The sequence below is a fragment of the Sinohyriopsis cumingii genome, chromosome 5 (assembly GCF_028554795.1).
Source record: "Sinohyriopsis cumingii isolate HCF-2022 chromosome 5, ASM2855479v2, whole genome shotgun sequence".
NCBI classification, from domain to species: Eukaryota; Metazoa; Mollusca; class Bivalvia; order Unionida; family Unionidae; genus Sinohyriopsis; species Sinohyriopsis cumingii.
In genome coordinates, this window is record NC_142965.1 from 34,526,067 (window position 1) to 34,547,423 (window position 21,357).

At 35.1% G+C, this 21,357-nt stretch overlaps 1 protein-coding gene across 1 annotated transcript in view; it reads left to right on the plus strand.

The window, feature by feature from the left end:
* Nucleotides 1-346: 346 nt before the first annotated feature.
* LOC149798920 (cyclin-dependent kinase 4 inhibitor B-like) overlaps nt 347-21,357 on the plus strand; it is a 37,301-nt gene continuing 16,290 nt past the window's right edge. The window contains exons 1-2 of the mRNA XM_089957832.1: nt 347-724; nt 8,759-8,965. Coding sequence (XP_089813958.1) covers nt 530-724; nt 8,759-8,965 — 402 coding nt within the window. The 5' untranslated portion in view covers nt 347-529. The remainder of the gene's footprint in view (nt 725-8,758; nt 8,966-21,357) is intronic.

Here is a 21,357-nt window from a genome sequence, read left to right on the forward strand (position 1 = left end):
TCAGCAATATAAATATACTATTTTTAATCTGACTTTGCGTGGATTTGTGGGGCTTTGTATGGCTTTATGTGGCTTTGTTGGGCTTTGTCAGACTTAGAAGAATTTAGTAGGACCCTATTTTCAGTTCAAATTGGCCGAATTGTCTTTCTTTTGATTGTTATCATATTTGTCGCTGCAAAGTGATTACATAAAAAAGCCATGATCAACTTCCTCAGTTGTAAATGCACTCATGGAACTGACGCAGAAACAGTCACTCGGACTTTTTGTTCGCTTCGCACAGTCATGCAATTTCTCAAGAAAGAGTGCAACCACCTGGGTATTAAATTGTGGCGTTATTAGAAGTTGTCGCCCCACTCTGCATCATCGCAGCGAACTAAATCATTGGAAAACACCGGAACGTTAGAAGTTTGATTGTCATCCAATACAACTCAGTCAGGATAATTTGGCTTTGTTACTTGTAAGTGACAATATACATTATCTAGGCAACATTAGGATAAAAGATCAAGAACGCAGATAAATGCTAAATTGAATGGATCACATTCACGACGGACATGCATGTCATTGCCAATGTGTAAATCCCTCTCTTGTGGAGACCCTGGATGAGTTGGACTTCACACGCGGCATTTGGATTTCGGCTCTAAACGGACTATTAGACGAAGTGTCCCAGATGCTAGCAGAAGGGACAGACCCAAATGCCACGGACAGTTTTGGATATACAGCATTGGTAAGGGTGCATTTCAAATCAATTGTACTTTAATTGATTATAGTCCGAGTTTCCTTTGACCATTGTCACCCAGTTTTGATATTTGGACATTTATGAAGGGTCAGAGGAAACTCTGACTAAATTGATTAGTGCTACCACTAGTCTAGTCCTCGACGCTGATATTTATGTTTTGGGCGTCGAGTTCTTACTGCCCAAATAACGGCGCTGTGTAGCGTGTTTCGATGTTCATAACATTGGGACGGTAAGTCAAATTTTCAGAAATATCTCGCATACCTGGCAGCCCATATCGGCGCTTTTCTATAAACTAAAGTTGCAGTGTTTTAGTCGGACTTTGATAGTAAATTAAAATTCACACACAAGCAAATGGACATGTTTTCAAGATCCATTGGGGGGGCCCTGAGTGGCCGAGTGGTCTAAAGCACTCTCCATTACAGATCACTGCCATCTCACCTTTGTCTGCGTGGGTTCGAGTCTCGGATTCGGCCAATGTGGGTATGTGAGACAGCTTGCCAGTTGCTTCTCTTGGGACAGTGGTTCTTTCTGGAGTTTTCCCAGGTTCTTCCTCCACCATTAATACTGGCCGCCATGTATAGCCTATCTTGTGCTGAAAAATGGCATCAAACCCTACAACAACAACAACAACAAGAAGATCTGTTGGCCTACATTTCAATTGGCTGGAATGCAGTGGAAGCCGGGAATACCAAAATTGGTTTAAAGGATAACAAGAATTTTAAACAAAATGAATCTATCTAAACACTTTCTTCAGTATTAATATAAAGCTCCGGTGGCCTAGTGGTTAGAGCGTCTGCCTCAGAAGCGGGAGGTCATGGGTTCGAACCCCAACCGAGTCATACCAAAGACTTACAAAAATGGTACTAACAGCTACCTCGCTTGGCGCACAGCATTAAGAGGTTAGTGTTAGGACTGGTCGGCCTGATGTCAGGATAATGTGACTGGGTGGGACATCGTGCTATGTGTCTGCGGCATGGTGCAGAAGTTTTAATGAGTTGCGGAGTAATCTGATCAAGTCCCTTTGCTTTCTTGGTATCAAGTTCAATGAGAAATTTCATAACAAAGTTTTTTTGATACTGGTGGGATAGAAAAACATACTTCCTATGGGGTTTTGCTGCTGCAGAACTTTTTCAGTCCATTAAAGTTGTTTTCTATCATTGGTCATGGTGACATGATGTAAGAACTGTGACTTTCACTAAAAAATGGTTAATTTTTTTGTTTTGAAAGATCAGACAGCAGACTCTTCAGCTCTAAAGTAAACATGTGAATGAGTATATTTTTCCAAGACTATTAATAGGCAATGAAAATTGAAAAAGATGGGATAGTTATTACTTTATTGACAACAAGCAATACAGCCATAATAATACAAACTAAATTATTACATGACAGTTTTGCACTACTTCCATGGCCTTTGCATTGCGCATCACCATTAGTGCAGAGGTCTAACTGTTGTCACTTTAAATAAATGCATTATCAGATGTAAAATATCTACTTTCCTACAGTCTCTCTTTTTGAAATAGAAACATCAGGCATTAAGTAAATCTATATTATGTATATTATTTTCCAAATAATAGTTTTGTAAGAAACTTTATTTAGATAATGACCACTGTTTCCCTTTACGCACATCTGTGCATCAGAGATGCACGCTGGAGAAAATTGACGCACACATTTTGTTGCTGTGCGTGTTTTTTTTTAACGCAAAGGATTTTCATAATGTGATCAGGATTTATTTAATACCCAATACATTGGACGATGGATGGCAACGTATATGGAATCAGGTCACAATTAGAACTTCCAGTTCAGTACCCACGAATGTAGTTCTAGTCTATTTTTGGAACATTTTTTCCTCTCTCATTTTGATGGTGATAGAAGAGCTTTATTTATGTATTTTTGGTAGGGATGTAAAGGTAGTCGTTTATTCTTGATATTATGAGCTCAGGGTGTTGTTGTCTGTGTATTTCTGCGACAGTGCACAGTGAGTAATAAGGCCTTGGTGATGATCCGGAAGTGAAATCTGTGTTCTGTTTACATGCTGGTCTGTTGACAGTCCAGCATCTCAAAAAAGAGCATGTCAACCTTTGACAAGAACTTCACAGTGAAGTCATCTTTGAAGTTATTTTAGATTAACATATGATTTGCATTGATCATCACACAATGGAAAGGTCAGTACTGAGAAACAAATGTAGAGAACATATAGTAAAATTAATTGTGTTCTATGTCCTGTCAGTGCTGTATTGGAGTAAAGTTTAAATTGGTATAAAATCTTTATTATTAATGATAGACACATGGAATTTGAATATGTTATGTATATTGACTTTGAAAATATAAGAATGAAATCAAAAGTAAAAAATTAATTTTTATTTTAAAACTTTTAATGGAATTTTAAAACAATTAAAAAATATGTAAAAAAATCCCCCCAAAATGCACATATATAATATTTTTGGGAATGATATTAAATGTTATCAGCATGTATATATTCCTACACCCTTTACAAGCTCCAATGTTGGATATTTTTGTCACATTTTGTCAGAGAAAATATCTTTGTAAGTCAGAATGAGACCTTCATTTAAAATACACGAAGACACAATTATATTTTGTTTTGGCCATTCAGACTATTTATTAGGGGTCCAAGCAGTTAATTTATGTGTTTATGATGGGTCACTTCCTGAGTAACACATATCTGCTTGTATAGCCTTCAATAGTTAACTGCACATTTATTTAGGGCATTTAATTGGAAATTTTGCCTATGGCGCAAAGTATAATTTCATTCACTTCGTTTTGTTTTGCAATGAGCGAATGTCGACCTATGGTGATACCTACTGGAATGCTTCTAGCGCAACCTCCATTCACTGAAGTACTCGAAAAGAAAGGGCAAATAATGAGGTTACCGATAGAGGCTATTGTGATGTGTAACACTGGGACATTATACTGCAGACATGTAGCATCATGTAACCCAATCACATTATCCTGACACCAGGCTGACCAGTCCTATCACTAACCTCTTGACTCTTTACCTTCTGCAAGTACTTGCTGCCCTGGCTACTAAGCCTGATAAGCAGCCTGCCTTCTAGCAGCAGTTTGTAGGCTGAACCCCAGAGCATCATAATAGCTGCCTGAGTGAGAACTTCTTGAGTTATTTACATGCTGTCTACATTTTCTGTATCAATTTTGTCCCATGCAAACTATGTAATTTAATGTAAAATAAAACTTTAAACACTTACCAATGTTTTGTGCTATTCATTTCCATCAACAAGTACATATAATCCACAGGAATCAATGTTTATCACATATTTATAATAAAAAAATATATCTCAATGTTATGTGTTTAAAATGTATATTAGATTACTTTTCTCACCACTATTTTGCACACCAATGTGTCCACTATTTTATTGCAGATTTGGTAATTTTTTATGATACTGCCTGAAGCACGTAAAAAGAAATATATTTCCCTTGCATTTTCTTCTAAAATAAATGCTGGCCCTGAAACTGCTGTAAAGTCGTCCACATTTACCGGTCTCATGTGTTCCGACCAGATTTGATTGTCTCGTATTTCAGATAAATCTGAAATGTCAGGTGTCAAAACAGGACTTATACTAATGTCCAATCCTTCATATTGAATCTGGTTAAAATCAACATCATCACTTTCAAATCCTTCAAAACTTCCATCAGAATCGGCGTCGGAATACATGAATGTTGACATTTTGTTTTACTGTCACCATTGAGCTTGTTTTCAACAGAATTTCCCACTTATATGCTGTAAAACTACTAATAGAATACATTCATCCTTTATGTAAGGACTATTTTCATTGGCTAAATATTATAAAAGAGAACGGATGTTTGTAATTTCATCCAATACAAAGCTTTAATACATATGCATATCTGGGGTTTCCCAACCCTTGGCCGGAAATGCATGTATGAGCCAGCCAGGACAGAGAGAGTATTATTAGCAGCTTGTATATGCGTCTCTGGGGTTACAAGGCTATTTTTATGGTCGCATATATGCGTTAGCAGAAGGTAAAGAGTTAATGCTGAGTGCCAAGTGAGACAGCAGCTAGTACCATTTTATAAGTCTTTGGTATGACTTGGCCAGGGTTCAAAACTGATACATCTTATGTTGTAAGACTACTACTAGTGGTAGTCCTACAATATAAGCCCTCGATATTTATGTTTTGGCATTGAGATCTTACTGCCTAAATAATGGCACTGTTAGCATGTTTTGATGTTGACTGACATTGTAACCTAAGTTATATTTTCAGGAATATCTCACACACTTGGCAGCCCAAAATGATGCTTTTCTACAAATTAAAGTCATAATGTTTTAGTCACACTCTACTTACTTCATTGTCTTTTTTCTAATAAATTTAAATTGTCACACACGGAAACGGACCTGTTTTCAAGTGTTGTTGACCTACATTTCAGTTGGCTGGAAAGCAATGGATGTCGAAAATGCCAAAATCAGGTCAAGTTATAGTATATTTCTTTAACAAAGCAAACAAAAATATATTAATATTGTGTGTGTGTCTGTGATTAGGAATTTTAACATAGCTTTTAACAATTTTTCAGTCATATTGCTACGATGTCTACAGTGTGGCAGTTTATAGTGATGTCTAGCACTGGGGCACCATGCTGCAGACATGTAGCATTATGTCCTACCCAGTCACATTATCCTGACACCAGGCTGACCAGTCCTAACACTAACCTCTTAATGCCGAGCGCCAACCAAGGCATCTGTTAGTGCCATTTTTGTAAGTCTTTGGTATGACTCGACTGGGGATTGAACCCACGACCTACAGCATCCAAGATGGACACTCTAACCACTACTGACTATGCCACTGGAGCGGTACACCGTACACAGTATGGGGTAATACAAATGATAAAAACATGGCAAATCTAGCAAATCTTCCAAAAAAGTGCATTCAGGCTAATATCAATCCAGAAAGAAGGCAAGGACCTATTAACACATTAACCCCTGGTGATGAGTTTAAATGGTAGGAGGCAGTAGCCTACTGCCGAGCTCTGTAGCGTTGGTTGTGTATGATACACTGAAGTGGGTGGTATTAGAGAAAGGTAGACAGATGTAGCTCTACAATGATACCAAATAATCTGGAATTTCTAGTTGCACTACAAAATACAGAGGGAAAAATATCATTTTTTGGACCCGATGTTTTTCTACGCAAAATTCGCCCATGGTCGGACTCTGATTTTGTGTCCAGATTTTAGACTTTTTGGTCTCAGATCTAAGGCAAATCAGTATGAACTGGAAACAGATGAACCTTTGCAGAAAGTAGGATAAGATGGGCATTTGGAATAAAGAGTGGTCTTGATACGAAAATAATGGGTCCGTTGAGCAAAAAGAACAAAAAAAACCCCCACATCCACACTCTGTCAGTTATAACAGACACATCATCACTTTCAGTTTTTGGAATTTTGAGGACTTGTACTGAATTTTATTCAGGACTTTAAATTATTAGGGCTTTTGTCCATAATTCTTGGATTATTTTGGGATTTAATTCACAATACCATAAGTTCTTTTTTCTCATTTTTACTTTGTATTTTAGAGAAATAAATTATTTGTTAAATTTTACAAAGCTTGTTGTCTTTCACTCTTTTCTGTTACTTATTTTAAGAGCATAGGCTCATAATACAAGGTAGATTAGTTCTTCAGTTAACTGTGTTACCCTCTTTAAATAAAGTCATTATTATTATTATTATTATTACCTTGAATAAGGGCTATTTGAGATACATTTTTGAAGTATAATGCATTCATTTATGAAGGTAAATTGGCTTGTAAAACCTGCCATATTCTTTGCTTGTCTACCGAAGTGATGTTGTTGTTTTCTTGTTGTAACAAAGGTTATACATGGCTCTAATTTCACTTCTTGACCTTTTGTTTCACTTGCAGTGCTATGCACCTTGCACCATCGATAATCACTATCTTGTAAAAATAGGGAGGTCTCTTTTTCCTGTTTTTATCTGCTGGAGGGACATCATCATGGTATATATGATAGGGGTTAGCTGGTGCTTGTTCCAAAAAAAAAAGATTCATTTATAAGTTGACTTTATCAGAATGTTTCAGCCTGGAAGAATGCTGTGTGCTCTCTGACCCAGTATGTACTATAAACTGACCAGGAAGCTTAATTAGGGGTGGATGCACCCAAGTAGACAATTTCACATAATGCTTGTCAGAGGAGACCAATAAAAACAATTAGATTACACCAGGTTGCTCATTATACACACACACACACACACACACACACACACACACACACACATATATATATATATATATATATATATATATATATATATATATATATATATATATGGTCTTCAAACTTAGGATTTCTTGCAGAGGGGAAGAAGGGCACTTTTGTTAATGAAAACAGGTTGTGTTTTTTTAACAAGGGCAATTTTGTATTATAAATATGCTTGTTGTCAATAATGAAATTTATAAATAAATGTTTTTGGAAGTTAAAAGAGATACATGCAATAGTGACAAGTTTATCCTACATTAAATTGGTATAAATTGAAAACAATACAGTAGTTTAGTGATTGGAGAGAGATGGACTGCACTAAAGGCAGGGGGATATGCTTACAGATGGCACTGAACGCAGGTTGATATGCTTAAATATGTCACTGAATACAGGGGGATATGCTTACAGATGGCAGTGAAGGCAGGGGATATGCTTACAGATGGCACTGAAGGCAGGGGGATATGCTTACAGACAACATTAAAGGAAGGGGGATATGCTTACAGATGGCACTGAAGGCAGAGGGATATGCTTACAGATGGCACTGAAGACGGGGATATGCTCCTGCTTACATCTAGTTGGATTAACACACACACTGTTAAAATGGGGCCTGTTATTTTGATTTTATGAAAAGCAATGTGCAGTTATATATATAGTAATCCATGTAATTTGATGCTTCAGTCTGATGCTACTGCAGGTGTTTGAAAAATCCAAAATTTCAGTATCCTGTGTTTTCAGCGTTTGAGTACTTGAAACCATTAGAATAAGAGAGACAAAAGTCAGCAGTTTATTTGCATTCAAATTTACCTAAATACATTATTTCAGTGTAATTTACATTTTTCAGTCACTGCTGAAATGGCTAAGTATTTAAAATTAATTTATAGTGACAGAATTTTAATTACCATGAGAATTTAAATATGTACAAGTTTATCATTTCAGGCATAATGCAATGTAAGAATACAGTGGTACCTCTCTTGAAAAGCCATCCCTGATTAGAATCCTGTCAACAAAATGTGTACATCTTATTAAGATTATGTCTAGAGGAACCATCATTTAAATAAGGCTATGTTTTTATTGCAGAAAGGGTGGTTTTATGAGATGGCCACCAATGTATTTTTGCTGATCCTTAATTTTAGTATATATATTACACCTAGTAAAACCCTATTTCTGTTAGGTGAAAATATTTGTTTTACTCTGGTCTTACTTACCGTAAATTCTAAAATTTCATAATGATCATAGAATTTCCCAAAGTTAATCTTTGAACATTGGGGGATTATTAGTTTTAAGTTAAGCAAAAATGTAGACTGGAAGGATTTTGTTCACTATTAAGTCAGTGGCTTGAATGGAGTTAGTCACCTACTTGAATGAGTCAGATAATGATTTTGATTGGTTGAATGCCCTTTATGACATGTAGTAAAACTTAGTATTAGAAAAACATTTGTCATAGATAACATTTTGTCTACCAGTGATAGATTTATTTTCTGTGATGTAGGGGAGTAAAAGTGGGCACACATCTCTGTAAGTACATTTTCCCCAATAACAGAGCATGTAATTATTTAGACATCATATTTATTCCTATGGAAAGGGTAAAGAAAGTCAGAAATGCAATCTACTTCTAGTGAAGGATACCAAACTTTTAATGGTGATTCATGAAATAGTTTTTCCAGATACAGAGGATCATCAGATAAACTGAGGATAGTCCATGGGCATGGGGAGAATCTCTTAATGTTTCTTTGGCACATGATTACTCTAATTGCTTTTACTTCTTCAGCATTATGCAGCCAGGAATGGACATTATGCAGTATGTGAATTGCTGTTACAAAGGGGAGCAAATCCAGATATAAAAACCAAGTCAGGCGGAATTACCTCTCTTCACAGAGCTTGCTACCAGGGGCATTTGAAAGTAGTACAGATTCTGTTAGGTTACAAAGCTGACCCTCTTTCTTCAGACAGTGATGGCAAGCTTCCTTTACACAAGGTGATTTTTGCTCTTCTTATAGCCTGTTTTTATTTGATTTGTACCCAAAATTCTGTTTATTTTATAGCATATGTTGGGAACAAAAAAAAAGAATTTTTTCTGATCCCAATTCTTCCCTTTCTTCCCTTTTGATGGAGTTGGTGTAAAGTGCACTTTTGTTGAGGCAGTCATGTGTGTGTGTGCACTCAGATTACTGTGTTCTGGACACATTTACATTGTGGACAACAACTTCTGGTAAATTATTACTCAGATTCATGTAAATGAATGTAATAGCAAAAGAACAAACCGACATTGTGAACTATTTCCTGCCATGTTTGTGTATATTTCCACATTCCTATTGCAGTTTGTTCATGTCAGTGCCATTGGATAACGCTATCGCTCTCTTTCTATTGGGTATTCTTGCCTTGCGCATTAGCAAGATACCAAATATCATATCTGAAGTGGCAGTAGCGGAGAAAAAGAACTACAGATCTAAAAAGGTAAGAATCAGTTTTTAATAATATGTATAAAGTTAGATGCAAGAGTCTTTTGTGTTATTTTGTGTTTTTATGGCTGAGTGTAAATTTAGCCCTAAAAGAAGAAATATAACTATAACATTTATGTCCATTGTTTTTTATTTTTCTCATGAATATAAAACTGAACAAACAAAAAGCTGAGAATATGTTCTTTCCTTTCAGAACAATGGCTATTCTCTTCATTTAGTAATTATGCTGAATATAATTTGAAATTACTTGCAGACTCATTTATTACTTCAAAAAAGTGATGCATAATCTTTAAATAAAAGTCTTCTGCAGTTCTTGTGGTACAGATTTGGAATGTTGAATATTCCAAAATGCTTGGTATCTATTTTAAAGGTAGTTTCAGTCTTAGTAACAAAATCAACATTTTCTCAGTACACCACTCTCTCAATAACTCGTGCCCTGATAACTTGTGAACCCACTTGTAATGTAGGGTCAGGCATGGATCCCATTTTTTAAACCGCATTATTGTTAGAATAACATACAAAACTCTGCATATGTTACAGGTCAGGGAGTCTTTGCAACCAAGGTTTTTCAGCAAGGAGATTTTCTACTGGAATATACAGGAAACTGAGTTGGAGAAAGGCAACTACAGTTGAAGAGGCGAATTATACTTATCATTTTAGACACAAAGGTGAAAATAAATGGTGAGTAACACATTTTCACTTCATTAATTAAGATATGTGCATAATTTGGACACTGTGTATAAAATGTTACTCCAAATAATGTGACATCATGCTCTTTTAAGTTTTAAAAAAAATTGTAGTCAGGATAAGATCATTTGAATTCATGGCCTAATGGATATGTTAAGGTCCATTAAAATTTAAAATTAAGTAACAAAATGATTACTGAAAGTTCCGTTTATGCCTCCTAATTAGTTGTTTAAATTATTCCAATTTTTTATACCATTTTGTGATCTCTCAGATGTGTAACTGAAGCTGAGTTGTAAAACCTTGTATAATATATGTAACACACAGACCTTCTATCAGTAACTAATTTTTTTCCCTGAAATTTAGAACTTATGTGTGTATTAATTATTGCAAATTCACGTACACTCAAGGGAAGCAATTAAAATGTAGTTTGCATATAAAGGGATGCTAACTTTCATTTGATAATTATTCCATTTTATAAAACCATCAAAGATTATTTTCCACTGTCGTCTTATTTAAAAATAAATCCCAATCCCAGAAATAATAACAAGAAATAAGGACAGCTCGTTTGATTACAGTTAACATTGTTTACAATGTGTTCAATGCAATTGTTTCATCACACTCATTCAGTTCAATTCTGTTTCTTCACATGCAAATTTTTACATTAGTTTAGAACATTTTAATTCTAATAATACATGTAGCCCAGAAAATATTATCCTCAATAAAAGCTATTTTTATCTGAACTCCTGACTATCTACACACTGTTGAGTTCAAGTGTGAAATCATAGAAATGTAGTCTGAATATAAGGAGATGTTCATTTGAATATATAGTCCATGTAACAGTTCAGTGTATTGATCTCTATCTAATTGTTTCAATAACACAAAATATCCAAATAGCATTAGTATGACTGATGGAAATTTTGTTAAGATTTCACCAAGTGGAGACAATGAAGTCAATGTGTCCAACAGATTCTTTTCGTGCGCTGCTAGACAGTGCCAGTTCAAGAGCTGAGGTGAACCAAAATGTAGAAGTGTTACATGTAAAGGATGATTGGCAGATAGGCTGAAAACTGATTGATGCAAATAAAGTTATTAATAAAAAATTTCTAGTTCTTTCTCAGTGTGTCATAATACAAAGATGCACATATGAACATAATGGAGAGCAGATTTAAGAAAACACATATTGTGTTCAAGACAACATTTTCATTATTCTTGTATATTTTAAATCAAATCAGTATTGTTTGACTTAAATATTTTAAAATCTGTGTACCATTTTTACAACTATTTTACACGTACATTTAGTAAGGAAATTAAAGTTGACTTTCTGTCCTTCACCCAATGTTTTGAAATTCTGTTAAACAATAGTATGTTGCTCTTCATATGCATGAAAGAAATTTTAAAAAAATGTAATAAATTTTGTTTTTGTGAACATTATGGTGTTATTTTCAAGTGCCAAATCAGCAGCAAGTTAGTCTAATGAAAAGATCCTTTTTTGAGTGTAATGCTCATTTGAGCATTTGCATCCATCGGTGTTAATATTCCATAGCCCTGTTATTTAATCATTAAGCATTATCCAGGAAATTATAACCAGAAACAAGGAAATCTTGCTTGACTTCAACTTGCACAATGATTGTGGACGTGTTCAAAGTGAGCCTTGTTTATGTGATGCTAGGCATTGTCAATACAGAAGATCATGAGACAAAATAAAAATGTAGAAATATAATGTCAGAAAATAATCCCTTTGTAGAAAAATTCCAAAGTTAAGGAAGAATATCAATGTGTAATTTTTCTAATGATGTCTAACTAGATGTTGTGTTCATTCCACATTTAATATCTGTTGAAAGAGTGCCCTCAAACAATACCCTGTGAATTTAAACATAGGGACCAATGCAAGTTAAAAAGAGGGCCAAATGTTTGAATTGATTCATGGTTGTGCATTTCATGCATTAGAAAGACCATCTACTAATAGTTTGTCACAAGAACTAAGCAGCTGGCCTAATTGTAAGGAGTTAGAGTTAACAAACTACCAGGAGTCGTAGAAAATGTACACTTTTTCTAATCATTGAAAAGATTCAATATGAGCCTGATTTTAAATATAGAGCAAGGATAGTGACAAGATAATAGAAACAGGTTATATTAAATTCATTGGACATACTCTTTCTTACATTGGACATACTCTTTCTTTCAAGTTATATTAAATTCGTTGGACATACTCTTTCTTTCATTGGACATAATCTTTCTTACAAGTTATATTAAATTCATTGGACATACTCTTTCTTACATTGGACATACTCTTTCTTACAAGTTTTTGGTTGTTGTGTGGATTCTGAAATCATGGTTACATTGGTATGTGGACACTGTCCACATTGTTGACATGGGTTGTTCAGAAATATATATTTCAAAAGCATTAAATTAATAAAATAGTTGTATAAACAGTATATTGATTTCTAAAGTTTGAAGTCACACAGAAAAGGTTTCATTTGATGTGTACACAAAGAATAGAAAAAATTTAATCGTCACAGCAGGATATGCATGATCATGTAGATCTTCAGTGTGAAAAAGATATTGCTGTTGAAATACAACAATTATGCAAGCAATTGTATTTTTCTTGTCATTAATTTTCAAATATTTTAGACAAAACTTTCATTTGCAGTTGATTGCATGAACATTACTATAATTTTTCATGTTCAGTACATTTCAGGACAAAATGCTGGGCGACAAAAAAAAGAGTTCACTAGACAAAGGATGAAAATGCTGCAATCGAGCATCAGATTGAAAAGTTTTTGAGACTTCTGAAAGTAACAGGGAAAAAGGACTGCGAGAAGGCTTTAGAAAAAAACAGTCCTTAAAATATAGACTGGGGAACAATAAAATACTGTGTTTACAAGACCATACAAAGGCCGAGAAAAGGAAAAACATATTTGTTTTGCAAACATTAGAATTGGAATGGGCTAAACTTGTATTGACTAATTATGCCTTTCACACATAAAGAACATTTTCTACTGGGAAAAAATTTCAAGATGGCTGGTATTTATACAAAAATTATTTCAGGCATAAAAAATACAATTTCAATATTTAAAGGAGATAATGGGAGAAAAGAAGAAATGGTAGAAAAGAAAGGATCTATGACCAATACCATTTTTATAGGAAAAGATACAATTATAATTATTGTGATCAAACTGTTTCATAGTTTTATTCTAGTTTTTAGTCGTGGGTTACCTTGGGATTTACTCTTCATAATAAATCCAAAATTAAATTCTTTTGGTTTAGCTCAAGTAGTAATGTGTTTCTTTGATTAACATACCTGCAACAGGAAAAGAAATAATAGTCATTAGTTTTCTCATCTTCTCCGCATACTCAGATGCAAGTGCCACTAACGGCTACTCCGTAGAGATGCTACAATAGGAAGCTGTCATTATTCCTTGGCTTTGAATGTATATTCAATAATTTTCCATCACTATGCCAAAGTGTTGAAAGGATTACTTTTTTGGAAGTAGGGATTGGTTGACATTTAAATTGCTACTATTTTGTAACAGAATATAATGGACTTGTCTAATGCATATTATAAACACAAAAGCACTTCCCAAATGTGAGAAATAGAGGCAAAAGAGAGAATATAAATAAATTGCCTTTGCTAACAGGTCGTTATTCTGAATAAATCCCTACCGATAAATGCTATCTGTTTTTATTACAAAATGATGTGTTGAAGTGTAAACCAGCCAGATGCTGAATTTAAAAAAATTACATATATCAAACAAGCGTTACTAAGTGTATTGTGTCCAGTATAAATTTTAAGCTTTAAGAACCCAATCATGTACAGAAACACATGGAATCTGCTCTTTCTCAGACATACAGATGCATCAATAAAATATGTCAGATAGGAAGAATTATTTAATGCTGCAATTAAAAATTTAAAAGTAACTGTTAAGTTTGCAGCCTATTTTTTAAATGCTGAAATGGTGCAAAATTCATTTTCTCATTGAATATATGATATTTTGTGTCAAATACATCTCACAGAAACTTTACAAAACAGCTGTTGCTTTCTGTACTCCTTACGTGTACAGCCTGATCTCTGTTACATCACTCTGTTCTCCATTGAAATGGAATGTTATATCAATGATGATTTGAAAACAGATATGCAAGTTATCATGGAACTCTTTTACAGATAGTTTAGACTCGTAACTGAATGTCTAAAGAATCACTCCGCATCTTATTTGCTTTTTATTTTGATTGGCTTCTACAAAGTTTTGCTAAGCGATTAAGACCGAATCTTGACTTGTTTAAGATAAGCATGATATTTTTCACAAATTATCATTACTATGTTAATGATTGAATTGTTATAATTCATGATGCTGACATAAATAAATGCTGTTGTAACACCATATTTAGTTCTGCATACATTTCATAGTAATATTGTAAAGCTAGTGTACTTCTGTTGAAATTTTCATTTTCATACCTTCCGTCCGATCATAGATGCATTAGGTGTTTTTGTAGTTGTAAAGGCACACTAATTTAGAGTAGCCATTTGCAGTACATTTCATACATAAAGACAGTTTATACTCATGATCATAAAGTTATCAAATCTAGTTAAGTTTCAAGAGGTTATTATGACCAATAAATGCTTACATTGCTCATAAATGTGTCAAAAACAGCATAATCATTGGTATGAGCATTAGTATTTCATTTATGAGTCTGACATGACACTATTTCTAATTTTGCATTTCTGGGTTGTTTTGTTTTTTTTAAAAACGAATCTCTTAATATCCAGTTATCTTCTAATTATAGGTGTATTTCTTTCTTAATTTTATTGTAATTGTGATAAATACTTGATATACTGTTGCGAATTTTCTTCTACTTTTGTTGTACTTGCTCATATTTTGTCTTGAGTATGGCACTTTGTTGATATTTCTTTAAAATTTTTTACAGTCATGTAAAGTTTGTCATTTCAGTATCAATTACTATTGCAGGATTTTATTAGGTCCACAATTGTGTAATCAGCATTTTTAAAGCTCACCTAACCATGTGGTCCTGTGTACTCTAGAAATCGTGCGACTACACAAGTACTGCACCAAAAACCTATTCTGTATGCAGTTATTATGGAAAGAAAACAAGGAAGAGGCAGCTAAATAAAGAACACAAAGTATTGTCATTATGGCACATTGGATTAGTATCACTTTTCTGGGTCATTGCTTATACTGCCATGACTTCTATTCAATTGGACAAAAATGAACACATGTTGTACAGTGTGTAGACTATTATGATTATTAATCAATGAAAGTGGCTCAACCAAGAGCCATACGGTGACCTGCAAAAACCACCATTGTTACTCCGCTCACATTCTCAACTGTAATCCACTTATCTTTTCCAGATTAGCAATTACTGACTCAGACGATTGTTGTTGATTGTCCTCATTAATGATTTTACCAATTGCAGCCAGCATTATGTATGTTGATGGTAGCATAACTGCTTTTGATCTTTCTCGAGTCATCAATTGCTGCAATCAATCTAGAAGTGGTTGAGTGGCTTATAATCCCAGTCTTTTGTTCGATTCAACATCTTTGATACTTTCTCGAGTCATCAATTGCTGTAATCAATCTAGAAGTGGTTGAGTGACTTTTAATCCCAGTATGTATTGTTCAAATCAAGATGTTTGATCCTTTCTCGAGCCATCAGTTGCTTTAATCAGTCTAGAAGTGGTTGAGTGGCTTATAATCCCAGTTTGTTCGATTTAACATGTTTGATACTGTCAGCAACTTGTAGTACAACCTGTTTTATGACTGGTTCAGCATACTATAACAATCCTGAAAGCACTTTTGGCACATGTGAACATTCCACAAATAAGATCACCAAGTCCAGTTCCACAATATGTCAGATAAACGGGTTTACTGCTGTTACAACACACGCAGGTTAAGCATGTCCACGTATAACTGTCAGTATATTAAATATTAGGTCGATCTCTAATGTACAGTTTTATCAGCAGTTTTTGTTTCACTACAAAGATTCACAACATACCCATCTTGATCCACAAGGGGAAATTGATTATGAAATGGAAGATAAACTGCTGCTACGGGAGTAATTGATAGCAAATCACCTGTCTCCACAGTTGGTGAACCTGGGAAATCCCCAGAAAGAACCACCGACCCTCATGAAGCTACTGGCAAGCTTTCTCACCATATGCACTTGGGTAGGGACAACTAATTTGTAAACATAATATACATAGCTGATATTTTTTGGTGAGCATAGATTCAATATTAGGATCATTATCAATGGATTTAAACATATTTATCTTAATCTGAGTCTAGGTCATTGGTATTTCCCCTTGGAAAAAACCGCTCCGGTGGCCTAGTGGTTAGAGCGTCCGCCTCGGATGCGGGAGGTCGTGGGTTTGATCCCGGCCGAGTCATACCAAAGACTTACAAAAATGGTACTAACAGCTGCCTCGCTTGGCGCTCAGCATTAAGAGGTTAGTGTTAGGACTGGTCGGCCCAGTGTCAGGATAATGTGACTGGGTGGGACATCATGCTACACGTCTGCGGCATGATGCCTTGGTGCTAGACATCACTATAAACTGCCACATTGCAGACATCGTAGCGATATGACTGAAAAATTGTTAAAGCTACGTTAAAAATCAAAATCACGTCACATCCCCTTGGAAAAAGCTAGTCTACCTGATGTTTGCCATGTTCATTGCTATAATTTTAGTAATAAACCTTATCTTGTTGACAACTTAGAATATTCTAGAAATTATATTGTGACCCTCAACCTGGTTTTATTATTTAGTTTTTTATATAGTGTTGTTTACTTGAAAAATTGCTCGTTATTGCTATAACATCTGAAGCAGAATGACTCTTATTGTTGTGTTTGTGTGCGTGTGTGTATATGATTTGGATTTTTAATGTAGCTTTAACAATTTTTCAGTCATATCACTACGATGTCTGCAGTGTGGCAGTTTATAGTGATTTCTAGCACTGGGGCATCATGCCACAGACATGTAGCATGATGTCCCACCCAGTCACATTATCCTGAAACCAGGCTGACCAGTCCTAACACTAACCTCTTAATGCAGAGTACCATGCAATGCAGCTGTTAGTACCAATTTTGTAAGTCTTTGGTATGACTCAACCAGGGATCGAACCCATGACCTCCTGCAGTGTTCATGTTTTGATTTGGGTGATTTAGGTATCAATTATTATTCACTGGAATTCTTGAATTAAAACATTTCTTTGGAATTATAGGGAATTCAGACAGAACATGTTTGATTATATTATTGTAATACATAAACGACTATTGGCACATCTTCATGTTCCAGGTTACTGGCACAATAGGACACTCGAGACTACATGCACATCAACACATTCAGTTAGGAGCTTATTTTTGGAATACCACTGAAATTTAATTGGAATTCTGTTCATTTGGACCTGTGACAAAACTTTTAAGACTATTTGGGAGGGATTAAATTTGAAAATTGGAGGCTTAATGTAAGGGATACAAATTTCTTTAAAATATTTCAGATGACTTTGTTTAGGAATTTCTTTAGTCTATGGGTTTTTGATGTCACATATTTTAGAAATCTTAATGAAACCAACAAATTTTTGCAAAGTCATCAAAAGTGGAGAAATTTGCTTAAATTCTACCCCAGAATGGTTCGAGTCCTTGAAAAAGGATGAATTGCTCCAGCTTGCCAGGCAATATGATCTGTCAGAGGTGATTGCTTCTTTAATGAAGCAAATAATAAAAAATAATTTGGTCCAATATTTGGTGGAAAAGAATTTGGTAGATAAAAGTGCTTTGGGTTTGTTTAGTAAGTCAATTTCTGAAAATTTTAGAATTTAAATTAAAACACAAGATAGAAAGATGGAGAGTTAAGAAAGCTTCAGCTTTAAAATGTAAAAGAAGAGATACAAATGCTTTAGAGAAGAGAAAGAATATATGAAAATGGTTCTGACAGACACAAAAGTCACATCCTAAATGTGCATGAGCCTGGATCATACTTGTTTATCATAACTGGAAGTAAAGGTACATGGGGTCAGATGCGAATTTTGATAAATGATGAGTGGGATCATAGTTTTGATTTTGTACCACTAATTTTTAATATTATATAATAAAAAAGATGATGGTGAAATTTGCACATTTACCTTATCAGCATCATTTGTCACAGGAGATGAAATTTAGTTCAAATCACTCAACATTTATCCTGACTGGTTTGGCATTTAAGTTTAAGATTAATTTTATCATCATATATGTAATAGATTCTGTTCGCTGATAAGGTTGCAGAATTTACAGACAGGGTGTTGGAGCAATGGACGCTGGATGCTAAGATCAGTAACAGTTTTGTTCCACTCATTGATGAATATCTTATTCAAAGTGGTGTTACCAAACCTTGTATGAACTGTCATTTCATTTTGTTAAGAGTTAAATAAAAATTGGCCTTTGGAACCACCTTGATTTAACACAAACAACTCAAGACCAACATTGAATTATCACAGGCAAATGCCTAAAATTAGACTACACCACCAGGTTTCAAAGCTTTCAGGGATTGTTTCTATAATGGTGAAGTGGTATTCACTGCTGTATTCACCCTGGTTATGTGCACCAGTGAATATTTTACACTAACACTGACTCATGTGAACCCGAAAAATAATCTTAATTATTATTAAAAAAAGGACATACTTGTTTGGGTAAAGATGATCATTAGATGTAAAAAAGTATTGGCATAATTGGAAGGGGGCTAGATCCTCAGAAAGCACAATTGTTGTAAATTGTATTATTACAGACTTTTTATTTGTTTAATTTGTATGACAGTTGTTTGTACCAGTAAAAAAAGAACAATTTTGACTAGAAGTGTGTGTGTGTGCCTTGTACCTGAATGTGATGAGTCTGGAGAGAGTTTATCAGTTATGCAATTTTATTATTAACAGTAGAACTATGATAGGCCATCAGTGCTAAGGCAGTGAAAAAAATAAGTGGAGCAACAGCTGCAAGCAGAAATCACCAAGAGAAACTTGTTGATCATGAAATACAAACACGTGTATTTGTAGATGCCATTTGTAGGCCTGATGTGGCAGTAACCATCGGTCTTGGAATGACTGAAGTGCAACCATGACAACCATTATAGGTGCACCAGTTGGAATTATTGCTGGGTCTGTATTGATAGCAGCTGGTTTTGGTTGGTGCTAGTAAATTAATTTTGATATGATTACATTCATGTGCACATGTCTATTCAGAACTACTTGCAATAGTATAAAACAAGCAGTCTCATCATATTTAGTAAATAATTAGCATGGTTGGGTTCCTGACGATGTTGGCGGTCATGGAGAAAATCCAACAACTCTGAGTACAGATAAGAAACCGCGTAGCAGATATACAGACAAAATAAGTCGAGTGAAAACAAAAAGTCATAGGTGGTGTTTGCCGATCACTGCTCTGTCACTACATGTATATGACTCTTGCTTGGGCCACTTTACTTTCATTGATTATTGATGCTAATAATCCATGGGTTGCGTAAAGTGTGTGGCTGTTATGCTAAAATGGGCAAATGTCATGGGGAATAGAGGCTGTGACCTAGAAAGCTAATCAAAATCCCAAACTGCCATAATGATACTAATAAGAATACTGAAGTACTGTTGAAGAAAGCACTTGCTCAAATTGTCTAACCATTATGGATTTCATCTAAGTTTATTAAAACGTACCTAAATGCCTTTCAGAATATGTTTGTAGATATAAATACACTGGTCAACAGTGAAATCATTACTGACTTGAAAAGGCCCTAATCTGTAGTATTTTGGTGTGCCGAACACGAATATAACCGTGAAAAATTTGTATTGGCTCTCGTTTTGAAGATATTCATATACCTCATTTTCTATGTTTCACTGTGTAAATTTCTCCAGTAGGACTGCATCAACATCCGGAATAATGATGTAACATTGCATAATACCATCATGCTCACATCATCCACAGTTGATTGCATCATTTTCTGATGCAATGCAATACTAATGCCATGCGGCTGCTGAAGTAAGTTGACGTCAGCAGTGTACTATACATGTGTAGGCCTATTATACTAATGCCAGGCGGCTGCTGAAGCTGACGTAATCAGTGTACTATATAAAGCCCAATCAGATAGGTTCAGCATTTAAAATATTTTAGACGTTGTGCGAGACAGTTCAAGCTACTGTTACATAAAACTTATTATTTTATCCATTTACGTACAATAAAGAACAGTAATGCCTCGAAAGTGTGTTAATACCGCGGACAATTTTTGCTATATTTGTGGGGAAGTGACATTTGCCAACCAGAAGAAAAGTATCAATTCTCAAGTGAAGAAGGCATATCATCTTTACTTCGGATGCAAGGTTGGTGACCAAGACAAGCCTTGGGCTCCGCATATATGCTGTGCTACATGTACAACACAGCTTTCACAGTGGTTGAATTGCAAAAGGTCATCAATGCCATTTGCAGTCCCAATGGTGTGGAGAGAACCAAGCAACCACCCAAATGACTGTTACTTCTGCTTGGTTCCTCCTCTTTCCGGCGGAATAACGAAGCGAAAGAAGTCGAGAATAGTCTACCCAAACATTCCGTCTGCATTGAGACCAGTTCCACATGGTGAGGGACTTCCTATTCCAGAACCTCCAGCAGAATATTCTCTTGATTCATCTGACGAAGACAAAGGTGAGTCGACCTGTTCTTCTCCTGGTCCATCAGCATGCAGTGATCCAGATTTTCACTGTGGTGCATCATCAACCCCACACAGAATAACGAATAACACAGGAAGAACTAAATGACCTGATTCGTGATTTGGACTTATCAAAGAACAAGGCAGAATTGCTAGGATCAAGACTCCAACAATGGAATCTTCTAGAAGAAGATGTCACAATTACTGCATATCGAAAGCGCCACCAGCAATTGGAGCCTTTCTTCAGAAAGGAAAGTAATCTGATATTCTGTTCCGATATTGAGGGCCTCATGAATGCTTTAAAAATCACTCATGACCCACAAGAATGGAGACTATTTGTGGACTCTTCGAAACTGAGTCTCAAGGCTGTGCTTTTGCACAATGGAAACATTCTTCCATCTATTCCAGTAGCGTATGCTGTCCACATGAAAGAGACATACGATAACTTAAGGCAGCTACTGAATTCCATTGAGTATAACAAGTACAGCTGGCACCTCTGTGGTGATTTGAAGGTAGTTGCCCTTTTAATGGGACTGCAGCAAGGATATACAA